The sequence below is a fragment of the Pelodiscus sinensis genome, chromosome Z (assembly GCF_052426305.1).
Source record: "Pelodiscus sinensis isolate ZL-2025 chromosome Z, ASM5242630v1, whole genome shotgun sequence".
Lineage (NCBI taxonomy): Eukaryota > Metazoa > Chordata > Testudines > Trionychidae > Pelodiscus > Pelodiscus sinensis.
Window position 1 is genome coordinate 1,892,741 of NC_143085.1, and position 20,807 is coordinate 1,913,547.

Consider the following 20,807-nt stretch of genomic DNA (forward strand, 5'->3'; position numbering starts at 1 on the left):
TCAGTCCTTTTTTTTCCTTAAAGGGGCAGTCCTTTTTTTTCCTTAAAGGGGCAGTCCTTTTTTCCCCCCTCTCAACAAAATGCAATCGGGGGCGCCTTTTAAAGGGGCAGTCCTTTTTTTGGGGGGAGGGGTTGACAACTTTGACCCGGCTCTTCGTGCTGGAGCCACGGCTATCTTGGCTCTTTGCCCGGCGTGGGTTGGCCACCCCTGCTTTACGAGTTCTTGAGCAAATAGACTCCCGGGCAGCCGCTCGTTTCGAAAACCTCGAGAGAGCTGCATGCGCCGCGTTACAGGAGCCTGGGAAACCTACGTGCCTCGACCTCGCCAGCAGCCTAGGTCGTTACGAGGAAGCCCGTGCGGAGCGGCATGGAGGGGGGAGTCTCAGCACTGATTTTCGTCACGTTTCCCACAATGCAGCGGGGCCCCCTCAGAACAACCGGAGTAGCATCCACGGGTGTTTCCCCCGCAGGCTCTACCCAGAGGCATGATGGGTAAGAGGCGGGGGGAGAGGGAGGGAGAGGGTGTCTCCCAACTTGCCTGCAGTTCCTAGGGCATGGCTCTGACATGTTTGGCGGCGGGGCAGACCAGACCCAGCGGTGAGGGGCAGGCTCCAACGGTTTCCTTCGCAGGGCAAGCTGCAGCTGGCTGCCAGCGTGCCGGGACTGGACTCGGCCGCGCCGCGGGTACGGGATGCTCTGCACCGGCTCGGCCAGTTCGCACGAGGCGCGGGCTCCAAGGGGGCCGCGGCGATGGAGCTGGCCGCGAGGGACTTTGCCTACTCGCTGGCGAGGATCTACACAGGTAACGGCGGAGACGCCGAGGGGCCCGGAGCTATCCCAGGACAGGCCAACTGTGGCTTCACCCCTGAAAGTGTGGCTCACGAAGCCACGCCTACAAACAGCCTCCGGCCCCCTGTGCTCACCGGGTGTAGGGGAGCTGCGTGGCACGGCGATACAAAAAGCCTAACCCTCAGTTTTTAAAGGGGCAGCGTCCTTTTTTTTTTTTTGTGCTCAACAACTCTAGCTGGTGCGGATCTTTGCGTTGTTTCGGCGCTCTCTGTTTCATGAGTTGGCCACCCCTGTCCTGTGCCGGCCGGGGGTAGGCGTCGGCCGGAGAAGAGCAGTTTTCCGGTGTCGTTAGGAATGCCGGTCCGTGCCGGAACCAGCCTCGGTGGCCGAAGGAGGCCCTGAGCCGGCCCCTGCACTTGGGGACGGGAGTCCGAGCACACTGATTCCCTGACGTGCGCTTTTTCACAGGGGCGCTCTTGCTTGAGCATGCGGCCCGGCCCGCCGCCTCCGCCGCGGACACCTACGCGGCTCAGCGGTAAGCAGAACCCTGCTTCTCACCCCCATCCCCTTCCAGCAGCCACACCAAGTAAGTGTCCCGTTGTGGTACCGGCACACTCGGATTGGTCCCCTCCTGCTGCCGTTGTGTGTTCGTGGAGCTAGAACAGGGGTGGGTAATAATTTTTGGCCGGGGGCCACTTCAGAAATTGTTGAGGGGGCTCGGGGCTGGAAGGGGCGGGGCCAGAATGCTTCTGGGCTGCCCCACCCCCAGACCATAATTGGTTGGGGGCACTACCTCCCCTTCCCACTAGGCATCCATGCCCCTGAGAGGGCAGGAAGAGGCTCTGATTGGACATGGGGGTTACGAGGCCTCCTCCCGCCCTACCCCCCCACCCTGCACAGAGCTTACGGCACTTTGAAGTGCTGTATGCTCCTTGTGGGCGGGGGGGGGGGGGAATTTGCATGCTCCTGCTGCTGCCAACCAATCGGGGAGGGGGTGTGTCTGCATGACGTCTCCACCTACAGTGCTGGAGGAAACTTCAAGTCCTGATTTGCCCACCCCTGTGCTAGGGACTGTCACGCTCCCTGTGTGTGTGTGTCAACAAGGATTGTCCCTACAGTGGCTTTAGTGGACACGTAATTTGCATTCCCCACTCAGGTGGTGCAGCCAGGACCTGTGCCCGGTACACTCGGCAGAAGAAGCCGGCTGTTACGATGCCAGGGCGGCTTCTCTGGACAGCACCTTGGTTTATGAGAAGCCCAGTTTTGGGAGCAAGCTCTGAGGTCAGTGAAGCCGAGAAAAATCCCCGTCGCTTCAGAAGAGCAATGACGTTGCCGAATCGGTGGAGCAACGCTCCACAAAGAGTCTCACGGGTGGGAATCTTTCGGGACGCGCTCACCGCGTTTTGGGCCAACACTGGGCGTCAAATGCGCATAACGAATGTAGGAAGAAAACTCGGACGCGCTAATGTCTGGCTGGCGATCCCAGCCCGTCGCCAGAGGCTGCGGATGTGTGTTCCTAACCTCCGTGAATTTAGCTAGCTCTCTTTTGAACCCCGTTGCAAGTCCTGGTCTTCGCATCATCCTGCGGCGAGGAGTTCCACAGGTTGACCATGCGCAGCGGGAAGAAATGCTTCCTTTTGTTTGAAACCTGCTACTTATTCATTTTGTTTGGCGGCTCCTAGTTCTTATGGGAGCAAGGAAAGAACTTTCCACTTTTCCTTCTTCGCTTTCTCCATACCTGTCGGGTGCGTCTAGACTGGCACGATTTTGTGCAAAATCTTGCCGCCTGTCTACACTGGCCGCGAGCATTTGCGCAAGAACGCTGACGTTGCACTGTACAAAATCAGTGCTTCTTGCGCAAATACTGCGACACTCCCGCTCAGGGATAAGCCCTCTTGCGCAAGAGGCCAGGGTAGACAGCCACGTTAATTTCTTGCGCAGGAAAGCCCGATGCCTAAAATGGCCATTGGAGCTTTCTTGCGTAAGAGAGCGTCTACACTGGCACGGATGCTTTAGCGCAAAGGCACATGCCAGTGTAGACGCTCTCTTGCGCAAATACTTTTCGTGGAAAAACCTTTCCGTTAAAGGTATTTGCGCAAAATCGTGCCAGTCTAGGCCCAGCTGTCATGATTTTATAGACCTCTATCCTATCCCCCTTTGTTGTTTCTTTCCTAAAGTCCCTGGCTACGTCTAGACTGGCATGATTTTCCGCAAATAAAAGTTTTCCGTTAAAAGCATTTGCGGAAAAGTGTGTCTAGATTGGCACGGACGCTTTTCCGCAAAAGCGTCCGTGGCCAAGCTAGACGCACTTTTCTGCAAAAAAGCCCCGATCACCATTTTCGCGGCCCCCTCGGACGGGGCTTCTCAAAGTCTTCGGCCCATGGCCCACCAGCCTCAACGCCAACCTTTCCGCGACCCCCCGTTGCTCACGAACCTCCCCGGGGAATTCCCAAATCGTACCCGCACCATGTGGCTCCCCCTGCAGCGAGGGAGACGGGTTCCGTTTGCACGGTGAAGCCGATGAAGCGCTTTCCCAGTCTCGTGGGCGGTGATCAAACGTCCTTCTAAAGAAAACGTTCCTTTCTGTCTGGCACAAAAGCGTTTCTTTACAGCGGGGCGGGGAACTTTCTTTCCCCCCCCCCCCCAGAAAAAAATCACTTGGGGATCGCACAAGTGAGATGCAAATAAAAGAAACCCCCCAAAACTCACTGATGTGCCCCCCCCAACTGAGACACCTCTCCCTGCTGGCGTTGGGACAAGGGGAAGGAGTGGGGCAGGGAAGACTGAGGTTCGGGGCTTCCCACAGGCCAGATTTACTTTTCTGGGGTTCCGGAGTTAGTGGATGTTATGGCCTTAGGCTCTGGGGTGGGGACAAAAATGAGGGTTCAGTGTGTGGGACAGGGATGGGGGGCAGGATCTGGGTGGGAGGTGGGGTGTGGGAGAGGGTGAGGTGGGGTACAGAAGAGGGTAAGGGGGCAGGATCGGGGAGAGAGGTGGGTGCGGAAGGGGCGAGATCGGGGAGGGAGGTGGAGTGTGGTGGGGGTGAGGGTGTATTGGGGCAGGAGGTGGGATGCAGGAGCAGACGGGTAGGGTGTCTGGCCATGGGCAGGGAGAGCTGGGGGCAGACTAACTGAGGGGGTTCAGGGAGATGGGGGGTAGGGTGCCCCTGGGAATAGGGCTGGAGTCAAGGTAGTTCAGGATTGGGGGGAGAGGTTCAGGGAAACGGAGGCACAGAGGGCAAGGAGGCTGGGTGCAGCAAGGCGGGGGTAGGTGACCCTGGGGTGGGGGGGATTAGGTCCTACGGGGGGGGGGGGGGGTCCAGTCCATGGTGCCCCACTGCTTGGCCCCTCTCACGGGTGCAAAGCCCCCAAGCCCCCAGCTGCCTCCTGCGTATGCAAGGTCCTCAGCCCCCGCATTGCTGCCAGGAAGGGGGGAGGAGAGAGGAACGATGCGAGCGGCTCTCGGTCCCTGCGCACACATCGATCCCACGTTACGCCGTGTCCCTGAGAACCAAGAAACCTTCTGTTCTACCTGCCGGCGGCGAGTCCCGTCTGGCTGTGGGCGGGGGTGCAAGGTCGGAGGCTCCCTGATGCACCGAGACAATGGTGGCAGCGGTGGGATGGATGGCACCTCGCGGCTGGAGCATCTGGCAGTAAGTGAATAGGCGCAGTAGAAAGAAGGGAGCTTGTAAGAGTCAGGTGTGCCGGAGGCAGAGAGAATTGGACCCCCCCCATGACAGCCGGCCCCCTCACGCACCACAAGAGTCTCTGTAGCTCCGTGGCCCACGCTGCGGGGAAGGGGGGTAACGCGTTTGCTTTCTTCACTTCCCCGAGGCATGGGGGGGGGTTCCCGCCACAGACCACCTGGGAGGCGGCCGTGGACCACTGGGCCCGTGCTTTGAGAACCACTGCCCTCGTCTTGTCGAAAACATATTCATGCGGCACACAGCCAATCAAAAAAACCCACCCCCTCCAAAAGTCGTGTGTCTTCTCCTGGGGAGAGACACCGTCATAGTTAAAACCCGAAAACACAAAGGCTGTGTCTAGACTGGCCAGTTTTTCTGGAAAATCAGCCGCTTTTCCGGAAAAACTTGCCAGCTGTCTACACTGGCCGCTTGAATTTCCGCAAAAGCACTGACGATCTCATGTAAGATCGTCAGTGTTCTTGCGGAAATACTATGCTGCTCCCGTTTGGGCAAAAGTCCTTTTGCGCAAAAAGTGTAGACAACTCAGATTTGTTTTCCGCAAAAAAGCCCCGATCGCGAAAATGACAATCGGGGCTATTTTGCGGAAAAGCGTCCGTGCCAATCTAGACGCTCTTTTCTGAAAATACTTTTAACGGAAAACTTTTCCGTTAAAAGCATTTCCGGAAAATCATGCCAGTCTAGACGTAGTCAAACAGAAAAGCTGCCGAAGGCAGTTTGGGCTCTCTGTTAAAAACCTAAAAAAGCCCAACTCCCGCCGCCTCAAAGGACGGGTCTGAATATTATCACACACCAGCAAAACGCAAAAGCCTTGAAAACGACCCTACCAATGCTCACTTTGTAAAAATACGAGTAAAAATTCGTGTTCTCAAACCACACGTTCCAATTAAACTAACTTGGCCCGAACTCCATGATAAATCGCCTTCCCCCCTTCGTCTTTTGTATTGATCAAAATAATAAATTACGAGAAACATGTTTCACAAATTAAGCTGCTTGCGGCAATAAGAAACTAAACGCATTTGCAAAAATCCGCACAAAGCGCTGCTCCGTCACTGCCATTTTCAATTTATCAATAGTGCAACTCCTGGGCACGGGCTGTCTTTAGCCATTCCTAAAAATATTCAATCATTTTTAAAAATTCTTAAAAAAAAAGCCCTTTCGTCCATAAGCCGGCATTTGAAAAATGGTTCAACCCGTTCTAGGTGACACCTATGAATAATCCAATCATCTCCATCCATTCGTATTAACACCACAAGCCACGTTTTGAAACCGGGAAAAAAAACCCAACACGGATTCCTAAATAAAACATAAAACTTGTCTTATTACAGAAATACAAACTCACCAGAAAATTAAAATAAACGTGTCCTTCAAAAACACGGTCTTGGCTCGGAAAAGTACGGAGATGGGAATTCTGAGCTTGCAAAGAAAACGTGTTAATACGGTAACGTGTTACCGTATTAGCACATCTTTTACAACAACAAAAAAATCATTTTTCAACACACACTTACTAGGGGGCTGGGCCCCCCCCCCCCCCCGCCCACCTGGGGGTAGGCAGCCCTGGGTCACACCCAACCCATTGGGTAGGGCCAGGCCAAGGTGTGGCTCTCTCCCCATGGCTGATTCTCCCCCTCCCACCCCGAAGGCTATTCCCGACCTGGCTCTGCCCCCCTCAACCACCAGAGGGTCGGGCCGTCTCTACGGTTGCCAGACAGTTTCAACAAAAATACCGGACACACTCGACATGACATCACAATCGACATTCCATCTGATTTCAAAAAAAGAGTTCTGTCGATAGAAGGCATTATTGCATCTACACTGTCCTTTGCGTCTACACTGTCATGTCGACAACGCGGCTTGCTTTGTCAACAGAACTGACTGTAGTCTGATGCTCTTTGTCGACAGCAGCTTTGTCGACAGTATCTGTCAACAAAAGCCTGTCGTCTAGATGTACCCGAGGGCAGCAAGATCCACCCCCTTCAATGGAGTTACCCGCACAGTTCCCTACACCGCCTGTGTGTGGGTTACACAACAGAAGTTGATCTCAGTACACAGAGCTGGTAAGGGGGGTTGTCAGTACAAGCGTCCGTTGGAAACGGTTACAAAGCAAACATAAAACGCTACCACGTGTTCAGCCCTCCACATGAAATTCTTACCTCTGGGTTTCCGGGTGAAATTCTTACCTCTGGATTCCGGGTGAAATTCTTACCTCTGGTTTCCGGCTGCGTTGCTGGTTAAGTGGTAGGGCAGGATCTCCTCTACGGGGACTTGCTTCTGTCCTCTTAGACAAGAGCGAGAGATGGACCACAGAGATCGGGCAGGATGGTTTGGCTCGTCTTTTACAGTTCAGTCACCCTTTGAAAACCATTTTCCCAAGCGCAACCCCTACCTAGTTGAAAGTTCTCTCCAACGGAGAACAAGGAGGCGTGGAAATTTGGTGAGGCCGAGGTTTCGTGCTGCCCTTTGTCAAGATAAGATTTGTGTGATCCCGCCCGGTGTTCTTGCCAAAGAACGGCCACTTTGGGGGTGTTGATTCGTGGTGTGTTTGGGAAACAGGCTAACCCACTCAGACACACCTGGTAAACACCTGATGGGTATTCAGCACTTGCCAGTACATACATTTTGCCACGGTAGCATTGGCCAGCAAGGTTGAGTGATGCTAAACAATGGGACACGTGGGTCTCACCCGTGGTATCCTTCGCGACGTGCTCACCATGCAACACCACTTCCCCACCCTACCCGTCCTGGCTAATAGCCATTGACGGACCTACCTTCTGTGAATTTATCTCGCTCTTTTTTGAACCCCGTTCAAGTCCTGGTCTTCACAACATCCTTCGGCAAGGAGTTCCACAGGTGGGCTGTGCACTGTGTGCAGAAAAACTGCCTGTTGTGTGTGAAACCTGCTACTTTTCCATACCGGGACCTCCCAGGCACCCCTCTCGATGCTCTTGCTTTTCCTTGTGCAGCACCAGAGCCTGCGAACGGTGCCACATCGAGGAGCTGGTCTCCTGTTGTGGGGAGAATTTTAGTGCGCCTTGTGGCCCTCTTTTTTGGTGCCAATGCATCACCGAGGCCAGTGTGCTGTGCATGGAAGAGGCCAGGGCAGGTTCCTATACGAGAACAGCTACAGCAGAGGTGGCGTGTGGCTCTTCAAAGACAAAATTTAAAGGGGCAGCGTTTTTTTTATTTTTTCCTCAACAACTTTACGCCAGTGTTTCCCAATTGGTGCTCTGCAGGTTCCGTGAAGAGCTGACACGCCACTGCCCCCTCTGAAAGAGCCAGTTGCGGTGTCCCATACAGACTTCAAAATGGCCGCCTTAAAAGGGCAATGCCTGCTCTGTTCTTAAAAGGGCAAACTTTTTTTTTTTTTTGGCTCAACAACTTTTCCCCCCGCTGCATCCACCACTATAGGGATATCTTGCGAAGCAAGAGAAAAAGGAGTTCTAATAATATTCCCTGCTGGTAGGATGGCAGCAGGTTGGCAGAGTCGTATATCTTGTGCCATGAAGGTGCCGCTCCAGGAGGCTCCACAGCTGACCCAACGGGTACCGCTCGCGAGGGGGAAAGCTTCTGACGATGGGGCAATTGCTCGACGAAGAACTACGGCATTGTCAGGCAGTTAATGTCACAGCAAGTGGGTAGAAACACTGGTGTGTTCCTTGCAAAGACTCTCAGTGAAAAAGAAAGCAAGAGGTTTACGAAAGCTTTTGGTGTTTCTATTGGACCTCAAACATTTCCCCTACGAAGGACAGGAAAGAAAAATAAACGAGGGACGTGTATTAGCAAAGGCGCCCAGGCAAAATGCTAAACTTTATTCACTTTTATTTATATATTTAACAATTCTAAAGTATTTACTCCTCGCTTTGACAAAAATGAAAAATATAGGAGCACTTTTAACTCCTCCTTAGGAGAGAAGGGTTATATATACAGCTATGGAGAGAAATCAGTTCCCCCTTTACATACAAAGAAAAATAATATTAATAAAAAAGTGCTTCATTGATCAAAAAAGACTAAGAGTTGCAAGCGTTTATTCACACTGTATGTCACATACCCAAAAAACCCGTATCAGAACCTCTTGGCACCTGTCAATAGAAACTGCAGAATCCCAGACGCTTTGCACCCCAAAACTGCACCCCGTGGGTGTGCAGAACGACCCCACGCCCACAAGCCGTCGCAACGGTTTCTGTTCCGACTTCCTCGGCTGTACCCGGCACTGTAACCACGACAGCCGGTTTCGTCTGGATGTTTGCTGCATTTTCCCCGAGCAGAATTCATTCGCGATAAAACGCCAACGGCTTTGCTTGCCTCCCCCCTCGATGATTGCCACGTGTTTCGAAACACACCCAACAGCACGGTCACTGTTCTGCGTCAGCCCCTTGGAACATTCATTTCCATTGCGTCGATCGTCAGCTGACCCTACAGCAGCGTATGAACCTTTCCCAAGCGGCGTGATACCGAGAATAAAACACGTCTTTCCCCCTAAGGTTCTATCGGCTGTTCAGAGACGCTTCTCTCCTTATAAAGTTCACTCGAAGAGGTGTCATTTTGATGGTCCACTGAAGGCAAGTACCCCTCAAGCTCAAGAGCCATTATAACTCCTTGCACATTTACAGTCGAAAACTTTTACGTCCTCCAAGCGAGTTTGTTCCACGTGAGCGCGTCAGAAGTAAAAGCGATCACAGACTGTAAAACGGGACATTACAATAGATTTTCCTTCTTCCAACTGCGTCCAGCCGTGAAAGGAAAAGGGCTTTGTGGGTATCGAACGTTCTCATTAAGAAATACGTTCCAAAGACTCACAATTTAAAGAGGGGATTTAAAAAGTTGCTTTCAAATTCACGGGGGTGGGCGGGAGGGAAAGGCAAGATTTGTTTTGGTTCTTGAGATGCTTGAGTGGTGGTTTCACCTCGGGAGTCTACGGAGCACAGACTGAAAGAGAGGACGTGACCCGCAACTATCACAAGCATCGATCTATTTCTTTTCCCCGCCTAGCAGCCCCAATTTGCTCATTTTCCAGTTGTTTGGAAGTCTCTCGTTAAAGTGTGAGTTTGAGGATCGGTCTGACACTCGGCGTAGGTTTGGATGCACCACAGCAAGGGCCTTAACAGTCCGTCGGCTCTGCAATCTGTATTAAAAAACGGGACTGGGGAAGTAGTTTTAAAGGTTCTAATTTCTAATTTCTCCACACGTTGCTCTCTTTTTACGGAGTTGCGTTTACAGAAGCACCACTGTCAAGCCCGTCAATACCCTTCCAAGCTGTCCAGGTGTTTCCGCTTGGCTAACGGCGACAAAACATAGATCAACTACAGAGCCGCTGAGGGTGGACATCGGTGACTGAGGCCCTTTCCATGCCGCGAGGCGAGCGAAACCCACGCTCGGGACAGAGGGGGGCGTGGCTTTCGGGAAAGAACACCCTGCCCGTGGTTTCTAGCAGCAAATTTCCCAAACGGCACGTTTGCGTTTGGAAGTCAGAGGAGTGACTGAAAGCGCTAGCACGTAACGCTACAGAGATACGCGAGCCACGCGCTGTGGGTGGGTGAAGTCCTCCATTCCATCGAAACGGTTGTCTGCGCCACAGTTCAATGAGGATGGGGGGCAGCGAGAAGCACTAGGGAGAGCCGGTTCTGGCCCAGCACCCTCCCCCACTTCTATAGTCTTCCATAAAAACCACCCCCCCACACACACACCCAACACGACAGAAAGGAAAGGGGGAGGAAGTTGAACAAGAACTCCACAAGCCAATGGTATGTCCTAGAGCTCTGTGCCTCTCCGCCGTGACTCAGGGCCCAAGCGCCCAAGGGCATGGCTTCTCCTGTCCCCCCAGCCTCTGCCCACCAAGCGTGCCCATTTCGGAGACGTGGCGGCGTGGTCTCTGTCCCCGCTTCCTTCTGGGCTGGTGCTTCAATTGGACGAGGCGGCGATGGGTTTCTCCCGTTCGAGGTCCAGGCTGGAGCCATTGGGGTGCAGGCTGCTGTAGCAGGAGGTGCAGACTCGGCTGGGTTCGAAGAGCTGTTGACTAGGAACGGGCACTTTCTGGTTACAGCAAGTGGAGCAAAACACATTCCCACAATTCCTTGGGGGCGGGAGCAGGAGGAGGAGAGAGAAACGAAGGAAACAACAATTAGGTGCAATTGGATTTCACAAGGCGAGTTCTAATATCGCCGCACGGGGGGAACTAGGGGCTTGTGGAAAGGCCAGACGGCAGCCCCGGAGTCTGCGGCTAGTCTCAAAACAAGCTTCTCTTGCCAACCATAGTGGGGGATGCACTAGGACAGGGGTGGCCAACCCGCAACGTCGCCCCAGCGCCCCTAGAAATGGTCCCCAGCCCGCTCTGAGCTCTTCGGGGCACGGGAGCTGTCCGGTGCAGCGATTCAAGATGGCGGCGGCCAATGGACACCTGATGTGGCCAAAAAGCCTTGTTTTTTAAAGGGGCAGCATCTTTTTTTTTTATCTCAACAAAAATTGCTCAAAAATAAAAACTCCGGTGTGGCTCTTCGCATTTTTTCCACCACCGTTTCGTTTAATGGGTCGGCCACCCCTGCACTAGAACCTAGATTGACATCCCCCCCTCCCCTCAGTGTAAGGAGACCGCTTTTGTCCACTTGTGCATACGTGAAAGTGATCTAGCAGTGAAAGGCCCCTTAACTCGCCGACACGACAGCGTTCCTTGTTTCGTGAGCGAGAGCACAGAGGAGAAACGAAGCGTTGGAAGATTGAAATACGGGGCAGGGAGACTGGGATCAAAGTGCGGTCTGCCCTCAGGATCCCATAAATATCTCTACTCCGACAACAGTAGAACCACGGCCCATCCTACTTCTGCCGTCCAGACAATGTGAAAAACCACCCAGAGCCATGCAAAGCCCCAAGACGACCAGCCCTGGGTTTCATGCTTAGAAAGTGACCATGACTCTACAGCGGGAGAAGCAGTCCAAAACACATTCCTGTCAGGTGTCAGTCGGTAGAGGCATGCTGGCTCGTGCACCTCCGGGATACGATTAGAATCTCGAAAACGACAATTCTTCATGCCCAGCCCTCCAAAGCCTGGCTCTGATTGGCCGAAGCTGACGAGAATGACTGCTCACGACCCTCCAAACTAAGTAGGAATTAATTCTGTAGCAGTAGGATGTTGTGACCGTACGGACTAATGAGGGAAGACCTTGATTTCCTGCTGCCAACACACTAATGCGCAGAAATGTCTGCACGGGTCTAGCAGCTTTGGCAAATCTTTCAGTGCTAGGAGACAAGATTTCTTGATGCTAGAGGCACTGAGACCACCGAGACCGGGAAAATGACGTTGGCTCTGTTCTAAGGCTACGTCTAGACTTCAAGCTTCTTTTGGAAGAAGCTTTTCCAGAAAAGCTTCTTTCGAAAGACAGCGGCTACACAGCAAAAGCGCAATGAAAAAGCGATCTGCTTTTTCGAAACATAGCGTCCACACTGGATGTTCTCTCGCATTTCAGTTGTGATTACTGTGAACAGAGCGGCCATCAGGACACCTGTGCTTTTTCCTGGAGGCCTCTTCTTTCGAAAAAACTCCCTCTTCCGCGTCCACACACGCCTTTTTCCGAAAAAGCTTTTTCGGAAAAAGGCTTCTTCCTCGTAGAAAAAAGTTTACCGCTGTCAGAAAAACCCCTCCGTTCTTTTGACTTTCTGTCGAAAGAACGCAATTGCAGTGTGGACGTAAGCACAGTTTTTCCGTAAAAACAGCCGTTTCTTCGGAAAAACTGTAGCATAGACATACCCAGTGATACCAAAAGCAAAGGCATCTGACGAAGTGGGTCTTTGCCCACGAAAGCTTATGCTCCTACACTTCAGTTAGTCTATAAGGTGCCACAGGACTCCTCGCCGCTTTTGCAAAAGCAAACGGAAAGTCCATTTCTTGCCTCGTTGGGCTAATTCTTCCAACTCTGCACAGCAGCTTCTGGTTATAAACCTCGAACTTAGTCTCACTTTAGCTAGACTCGCCCGGTGGTGTTTGAAATCTTCACAGGGACTCCATTACAAACTGCTATTAGGAAAAACATTCAATGCGATGCAAACCAGAGCAGCTCAGATAGTCCACGGCTCTGCTTGCGAGAGGAACACGGGATCGGGTAAGCTAAGTTCTACCACTAATAAACTAGAACAAAATAGCTTTCTGCAAAAAAGCAGCAAAACCTTTAGAATCTATTTTAGTTTGGCAGCTTGTTTTCGGTTTCCAGAAGGTTCTTTCCCTCACTCCTCAGGAGCCAGTAGAACCTGCCACGTTGTGCGCCTTGGATTCTGCTAGACTCCTTTTTCACTTCAGAGGTTCACTCAGTCTTACCCATTTTGCCTTCTGTTTTTTGCCGGAAACCAGAGGTTCATGAGAACTTCTTATTCCTCCTCTGTCAGATGACCTCACTTTTGCTTTCCAAACATCTTGCTACCAATTCCGCCTTCTCTCACCAAGTAGTGAACATCTACCCTAGCCCTTCCTCCACCAGGCCCTACTTGGCCAAGACATTCCTAGACCATCCACACAACACTAGACTACAGGTTTTTGTCAACAGAGGCTTTTGTAGGCAGAGTGTCTAAACTGCATCCAGTTCTGTCAACAAAGCAAGCCGCTTTGTTGACATGAGTGTGGACGCAAAGGACAGCGTAGATGCAAGAACACCTTCTGTCGACAGAACTCTGTCGACAAAAGGCGTTACTCCTCGTAGAATGAGGTTTACCACTGTCAACAAAGCTGCCAACTTCTGTCAACATTATGTCGACAGAACTCGGCAGTAGTGTAGACGCAGGTATAGTTTTGTCGACAAAAGTCCACTTTTGTCAACAAAACCCTGTAGTCTAGACACACCCTAAGACACACAAGGGAAAGAGGTTCAGAACAAATTGGTAACAACTCTCCTGATAGGCTCCCTGCAAATAGAAGCGAAGCACTCACAAGATGCATCTACACAGACCCTACACTCGAAATAAGATACGCAATGTGCGTGACACAAATTGCGCATCTTATTTTGAATCAGCTTGCTTTGAAATTTGGTGGCGTCTACACCGTGCCAAATTTCAAAATAACGTGCTACTTCAAGCCATTATCTTTCATGCAACGAGGTTTACCGGGATGGTGAAATAGCGCGCCCATTAGTTCGAAAATATTTCGAAATAACAGTGTGTAGACACAGGGTAGCTATTTCAGGATGACTCCCGAATGACTATCTATCTGATCCCTTGACCTAGAGCAGATTCAACTGTAGGCTAAGCATCCAATCTTGATTTACAATTTGTCAGTGATGGAGACTCCACCACGACTCTTGGTAAATTGTTCCAACGGCCAACTACTCTCCCTGCTAAAAATCCAGGCCACATACACCCACTCTGCATTCGTTCCTTGTTTGTCCAACAAATGACTCCCGAAAGCAGCAGTTAGGTTGAACTGCGAGGTGCATTATTAACAAAAATCGGAGTCCTAAAGTAACTAAAATCCCAGCAGTCCGCATTATCCACCGAGGACTCATTTCTCCTGTTTTCTGGACAAGTGACGAACAAAAGTGAAGGGAGGGGGGGGAAACAAAGTTAGTTTGGAGACGTTAGTGAGGAAATCCAGAGAAGCAGACAGAGGCTGTTGCAAATGCTCACCAGGTTTGATCAACACGGTCAATGTCCCTGCAGGAAGGGGAGAAAGAGCTCAGAGATGAAACTAGTAAAAGATGCAAATGCTGTGCACAAGGGACACGGATGTTTCCTTAGCTTGCTCAAGGGTACAAACTATATATGTGGTTATCCACCTTATTTTTACCCTCACAAGGCCACCCCGTAAAACAGGATTATCGAAACAGTCTCATCAGAAAACATTTGGTCGTCTTGTTGCGTAGATCGCTTATTTCTGACTAGTCCCGACTCAACCGGTATCTCGGCAAGGTTGGAAACACCGAGCAGGTCATGCAATACAGAGTCCAAGCGGCAATGTGCAATAAAATGTGAATTCTTCACGTTATTGTAATTCCCGGGTACTTCGGCACATCCAGAGCCGAACAGGAGCCCCCTTACGACCTAGGCCTGGAACGTTGTAAGCTAAACGGCAAAAGCAATTCAAGGAGACAGGGGAAGCAAGGTGTCAATGCGAAATGGGACACATTTGGCAAAGGACAACGCAAACAAGCACACACTCGCAAATGGACAGAGGAGACACGCGTCGGAGCTCAGCTCGCCCCTAACGCTGGATGTATGTGATTTTATGATCGAGCTTTTATGCTGTTCCCCTGAAGCTGTAAGTCAGAGATACAGATGAGGAATCTTGGGGAAATCAAAACTGCTCAACTTCTTCTGTTCCCTCTTCACTCAGGTTCAGCAGGGCGGCTGTGTTAAACCAATGAGCAGTCCTGTGGCACCTAAGGGTATCACTACACTACAGCGTTATTTCGAAATATTTAATTTCAAAATAGTTATTTCAAAATACCTTATTTTGAAATAATGCGTCTACACACAAAATGCATTTCAAAATAGCGCATCCACACTGATTGGACGCTGAATCGCATTTAAGGTCAGTCGGAACTGGTTCCGGCAGAGCATTAGGTCAGAAGTTACCTTGTGGCCCGGGCAGCCAGCAGGGCACCCTGGGAAGGGCTGGAGGCCCCCTATTTCGAAATAAGCATCTACATAGCACTTATTTTGAAATAGCAATTTTGAAATTGGCGCTATTCCTCGTGGAATGAGGTTTACCAATTTCGAAATAAGCCCTCCGCTATTTCAAATTAATTTCGAAATAGCAATTGGCTTGTGTAGATGCTAGGAAAGTTATTTCGAAATCACGCCTGTGATTTCGAAATAACTTTGCTGTGTAGACATACCCTAAGAGACTAACAAATAAATAAATGTATTAATCTCTACGGCCAGGTCTATACTACAAGGGAAGGTGGGCTTAAGGGACGCAATTCCAGCTATGTAAACAATTTAGCTGGACTCGACGTACCTTAAGCCAAACTTTGGCACTGTTCTCACAGTAGGAAGTTGACAGGAGAAATGCTCCCGTCAACTTCCTTTACTCCTTGTGACACAAGAAGTACCGCACCCTTCGTGTTCGATTTAGCCGGTCTTTACTAGACCAGCTAAATTGAACACCAGATGATCAATCGCCACAGCACTGATCTTCCCGTTAATAGGAGGTGCCACAGGACTGTTCGTTGTCTTCACTGGGTTTATCTATCTTCTCAAAAGGACAATATAAAAATGGACACAACGCACAGCAGCCACTTTTACAACTTGCTCCTTCAAAGGGCAACACAGCCGCAAACACAGATGATCGCCACCTGTTTTCGTGCTAACTTCTCCGATCCTCTTGTCTGTGTATCCAGCAACAGGATTCGGTACCTCTTTGTTCTCTGACGATATGCCTTACAAAGAAGGCGTTCCGTACCTGAACTGGAAGTTCGGTGGTGTCTAACCCCTAACCGTACTCCACTAAGAGTTACGCACATGTGCCACGTTCCCAGAGTTGGAGCTTTTCAAAGGAGTATTACTCATCATGTGCCCTTGTATCACTCCATAATTTCGCCTGAGGCAATAAACGTTAGGACAAACCGACTGCATCTCCAGTTCCTTCTCTAGAGCAGACATACCAAGCAGAGGGAGGGAAGGTGGGTCTGGAATACAGATAGGCAGGGCTTGACAAATAATACAATTTACTCACCCATGGCGAGTAGATTGTAACCTGGAAGAGCCAGGTTTGGGCGATCTGCGCATGCGCAGAACGATCTGCGCATGCGTAGATCGCCGGACAGTGCAGCTGGCGAGCAGGGCTCGCCACGGTCCAGCAAGCCATGCAGATAGGGATTGTACATCTCAAAGAACCTCACATTGGAGGGAAGTAACCACCTCTACTTCTGAGTGAGTGAATCCCTATTGTATTCCGCGGAAAGTCCCAGGTAGGATCATCCCAACTATCGGTGGCAGCGCACAATACATTCTGAGATCTACTTGGGAATTGTATTGGGAATTCCCCAGACTTGGGAATGACAGACTTGGGAATGTCTATCAGGGATGGTCTAGACAGTACTTGGTCCTGCCACGAGGGCAGGGGACTGGATTCGATGACCTCTCGAGGTCCCTTCCAGTCCTAGTATTCTATGATTCTATGATTAATTCTCAAGAGTGGAGATGGCCTATCCCTTAATGTACCGGTTTGTTGAGGTTGAGCTGGAAAACCGTTTCACGTAGAAATCAGAAACCTTACGGAATGTGAGAAAAAAGGTTTTCCCTCTGCGGGCAAGGTAAGGGCCGTGAGGACAGCAGGCAGGAAGCCAGAGGGTCAAAAGGAAAGGTCATTAACGGAGGTGACATCTAGATTGAGGAGTGATACGTGTAAATACCTGTTCGTTCAGCCTAAGGCCCTTCCAGAATCGTACTATCGGGATCGGTAAATACTGAATGTCCCTCTACTATATTACTGCAGATTGAGCTATGAGATCTTCAGATAGAGGAAAGAGTCTAAAGAGCCATTGGGTGCCAACAGACCCATTGGAACGAGTTAAAAGGGTTTAAGTGATTGGGGGGGATCTAATGGGAGACGGGACCCTCGCGTGCGTGAGAACAAGTGGGGATCTCACTGTTTGCAGAGAGGACAGTTCGGGAGCACTTCCAAGTCTCCCACAGAGACAACGGGACCTGATCCCTAGGCAGAACCAGGACCAATCTATCTCAGGACCAGTGACACGTGGGATGCCGGCAGAGCTGTTGCAGGAGGGATATGTGGGTGCAGAACTGGGACTGGTGGACCGGGGGAAGAGTCGTGCCTTGGACGTGCCTTCTAGTCGTGCCTCGGAACGCATTGCTTCTCGGTCGACGCAACGGTCTTTTTGAGATGTGGAGGATGACTTACTACGGTGCTTCTGCGCCTGGTTCGTGGCTAGGCCACAGCACACAGTCTATAGCACCGTTACTGATGGCAGATTGCATAGGTCGATACGGGGAGAATTGCAGGTTTCCCGTCCGTGTGTACGGGGGGGTGCTGAAAGGGGGATGAGGTGGGAGCTGTTTGATGGGGAAACCACCAATGAGGCATCCCAAGTTGAACAGAAGACGCAGTCAGTCGTAAGAACAGCCAGACTGGGTCAGACCAAAAGTCTGTCTATCCCAGGATCCTTGTCTGCCAACAGCAGCCAATGCCAGGTGCCCCAGAGGGAGTGAACAGAACAGGGAATCATCCAGTGATCCCACTACTGCCACCAATTCCCAGCTTCTGGCAAACAGAGGCATGGGATACCACTCCCACCCATCCTGGCTAAAAGCCATTAATGGACCTAACCTCCATGGATTTATCTAGCTCTTTTTTTAACCCCACCCTTTGGACCAAACCACAAGGCGATGCAAGGGTACACGTGTGGACCAACGATATTTTGAAAAGCTCCGGATGCACGTACATCACCCTTAGTGGAACACAATAGGGACCAAAACTCAAAGGACCACCTGGGATTCTCTGTCCAAGCCAAGATGTTACCTAATCAATAGGCCAGGGCCGCCTGCCCTTTCTTAAACTGCTGGTGCTATCTAGCATGCTCCCTTGCCAGCAATAGGGGCTAAGGTCGAACAAATGAGGTATGTGTCCATTTCAAAATCCTTTCCCCCAAGCAACTGGGGGTTGGGTGAGAAGAGGAGGTCAGGGTGGAGGAAAAGGACAGAAAGCAGCAGATGCCCAGCCGGCAACTGAACAAGAGCCGATTCCTAGGCAGGTTGTGCAGAAAGGGAAAAGGCGTAGGCCCTATTTTCGAACATTTAAACGTGCTAGCAAAGAGCCGACTGTCTCGGAATCCCAATTTTAGGGACACAGAAGGCCGACTCAGTCGGAACAGGCCCAGAGCCAAGAGCAGGTGTGGGTTCGGAAAGAGATGTCGCAATTGAACTGGGAACCCAAACGAGATTGGATCCCGGGACTTTCCATGGACAGCTTACCTGCAGTGGTGCTTCCTGCTGGCCAGCCAGAAGGTACTGTCGCAGCCATAGCAGTGTGCCGCGAGGTGGTCTGGAAGCCATCGGGTCACCTGGAAAGAAACAAAGCACAGTGACAAAAATTATCAACGAGACTGCCCTGGAAAAATCTGTCTGGTCCGACGTGCACAAAGATGGCTCCGTACCCTACTACTTAACCTGAAGAGATTCAGTGCTGGCAGAAGACAGAAATCTCCTCGGAAGTCAATCCAAATTCCCTCCAACCACACATATCGTTCACTGAGGGCACGTCTACACCGCAGGGCAAAAGTCGAAGAAGACACGCAACTTCTGCTACGTCAATTGCCGAGCTGAAGCCGGACTAGCAGAATTTGGCTTTTGGCGCTATCTACGCAGCAGGAAGTCGAAGGAAGAACATACTTCTGGCGACTTCCCTTACTCCTCGTGAAATGAGGGCAACAGGAGTCGGAGAAAGAAGTCCCCCAACGCAATGTTATTTCGAAATAACGGCTTGCTGCATAGACACGCTCTTTGTTATTTCGAAGTAACAGCCAGCTGTGTAGACACGCACGATGTTATTTTGAAATAACGGCCAGCTGCGTAGACGCACACGATGTTTTTTTGAAATAACGTCGGTTGTTCCTTAATAACGCTGCTGCGTAGACACGCACCATGTTACGTCCAAATAACGTCAGTTATTTCGAAGTAACAGCCAGCTGTGTAGACACGCACGATGTTATTTCGAAATAACGGACAGCTGCGTAGACGTACACGATTTTTTTTCGAAATAACGTCGGATGTTCCTTAATAACGCTGCTGCATAGACACGCACCATGTTATGTCCAAATAACATCAGTTATTCCGAAATAACGGCTTGCTGTGTAGACACGCGCGATGTCAGTTATTCCAAAATAAGGCTGCTGTGTAGACGTACCCTGATTTCTCTCTCTGTTTCAAAGATACCTAAGCCAAACACGCTTCCTGGGAATGTGTTAGTCCAAGTTTCCCTCAGCTATTATCTGTCCCTGGTCTCTCCAACCTGACCGAAGAGGGCTCCTCGATACAGATCTGTGAAGTGTTAGCTATAAGTGAGGGCTGGGGATAATTTACAAGTGCTGGTGACCATGGGGCCGTGGTCCGGCCACGTTTCAGAGATCACGTCCTCACAGAAGGGAAAGAGGGAGGAGTTTCACAGACGGGGATTCAGTCTGTACCTCGGTGTCCTGTTTATCCACCTGCTCCCAGCTGGCTTCAGAGAAAATCTCTGTGCTGCAGCGAGACAAGCAGTTCTGATCCAGATTGCTTTCCGAGTCGGGATTTGAGGTCTGTTGGCAAACAAACACAGCTGAACAGGCCCTGCACGCACACCCGTTTCCGCACGAACCAGAAGGAGACAGCCGGGAAGGGGGGAGCGGTGCACCTCCTGTTGGGCTCAGCGAGGCTGTGCTTGGACCGGAGGGGCTCAGGCCAGACGTACTTACATCCCCGGGGATTTCGGTTGTGCCAACACGGACAAGAATTCTATCTGGGGATGGGACTAACTATGCCGTTCATGTGGTAGTTTGCGTGTGTAATGGTGTACGACCGTCCTTTGGGAAGATGCACACTAGGGATGTTAAATATCAGTTACTGAACAGTCGATTAGCCTCGTGAATTCTTATCGGTTAGTCGACTAGTTTATAATTCCCAGAGGTGGGGCCAACAGCCCAGTCCCACTTCCAGGGAGCCCCCCGGCCAATCCGCACTGCTGCCTCTGGATCAGGGCAGGATGCCAGGTGGGAGGTGGTCCGTGAAAAAACAGCTCCCCTCGCAAACCAGCTGCCTATCACCCAGTGCTGCTGCCTCGGATACAGAGGCAGCAACGCAGGGTGGCAGCAGCCCCTGTCCAGGGCAAGAGCTGAGCTCCCAGACCCAGTGTGAGCCAGAACCGAGCCAGGCTACTTGCCCACCTGGCTCCTAATACACTTTCAATACAGAGCCGCAGCGGGGGTAGGTCCTTGACCCGGCGCGAGTCAGAACTCAGCCAGGCTACTGGCCAGCCTGCTAAAAAATTTACTGGCCAGGGGGAGAGGGGAATGCGTGTTGTCTACAGCATTAACCGATACGTTATTGGTTAATCGACTACACTATTACATCCCTAATGCAGAGGAAGGAGTTAAGAGGTCATTTCCGCAAGCAAGCCTGATGCTGCCTCGCCAAGGAGAATTTTATTTCAACTCGTTTCGGTCAAGGGAGACACATTCCGGCTCTTCCAGACCTTTCAGTGCCAGCCTCTGAGGTGAGGCTAGAGTGCAGGACTGTAACGACCGGGTAGAGACTAGAACCCAGGTCTGTAAAGGTACTGAGGTGCCTCACGATGCGGAAAGGCGCCTACAACGATACTAGGTGCCTAACCCTTGTTTGTCACGATG

The 20,807-nt window shown here is 51.2% G+C and overlaps 2 protein-coding genes across 8 annotated transcripts in view; one reads left to right on the forward strand and one right to left on the reverse strand.

Annotated features, from left to right (window-relative positions):
- LOC102444267 (acyl-CoA dehydrogenase family member 11-like) overlaps positions 1–20,807 on the forward strand; it is a 44,445-nt gene that overhangs the window by 21,796 nt on the left and 1,842 nt on the right. For 2 of the 7 annotated variants that reach the window (XM_075917032.2, XM_089775304.1), the window contains 3 exons: positions 630–801; positions 1,257–1,323; positions 1,945–20,781. In XM_075917032.2, the coding sequence (XP_075773147.2) occupies positions 630–801; positions 1,257–1,323; positions 1,945–2,068 (363 nt within the window). In that variant the 3' untranslated portion in view covers positions 2,069–20,781. Of the gene's footprint in view, positions 1–293; positions 492–629; positions 802–1,256; positions 1,324–1,944; positions 20,782–20,807 lie in introns of those variants that run through there. The other 5 variants (XM_075917030.2, XM_089775303.1, XM_089775302.1 and 2 more) reach the window with 5 other exon arrangements.
- MTMR3 (myotubularin related protein 3) overlaps positions 8,280–20,807 on the reverse strand; it is a 61,137-nt gene continuing 48,609 nt past the window's right edge. Inside the window, 4 exon segments of the mRNA XM_089775311.1 lie at positions 8,280–10,561; positions 14,092–14,118; positions 18,400–18,488; positions 19,611–19,721. Coding sequence (XP_089631437.1) covers positions 10,390–10,561; positions 14,092–14,118; positions 18,400–18,488; positions 19,611–19,721 — 399 coding nt within the window. The 3' untranslated portion in view covers positions 8,280–10,389.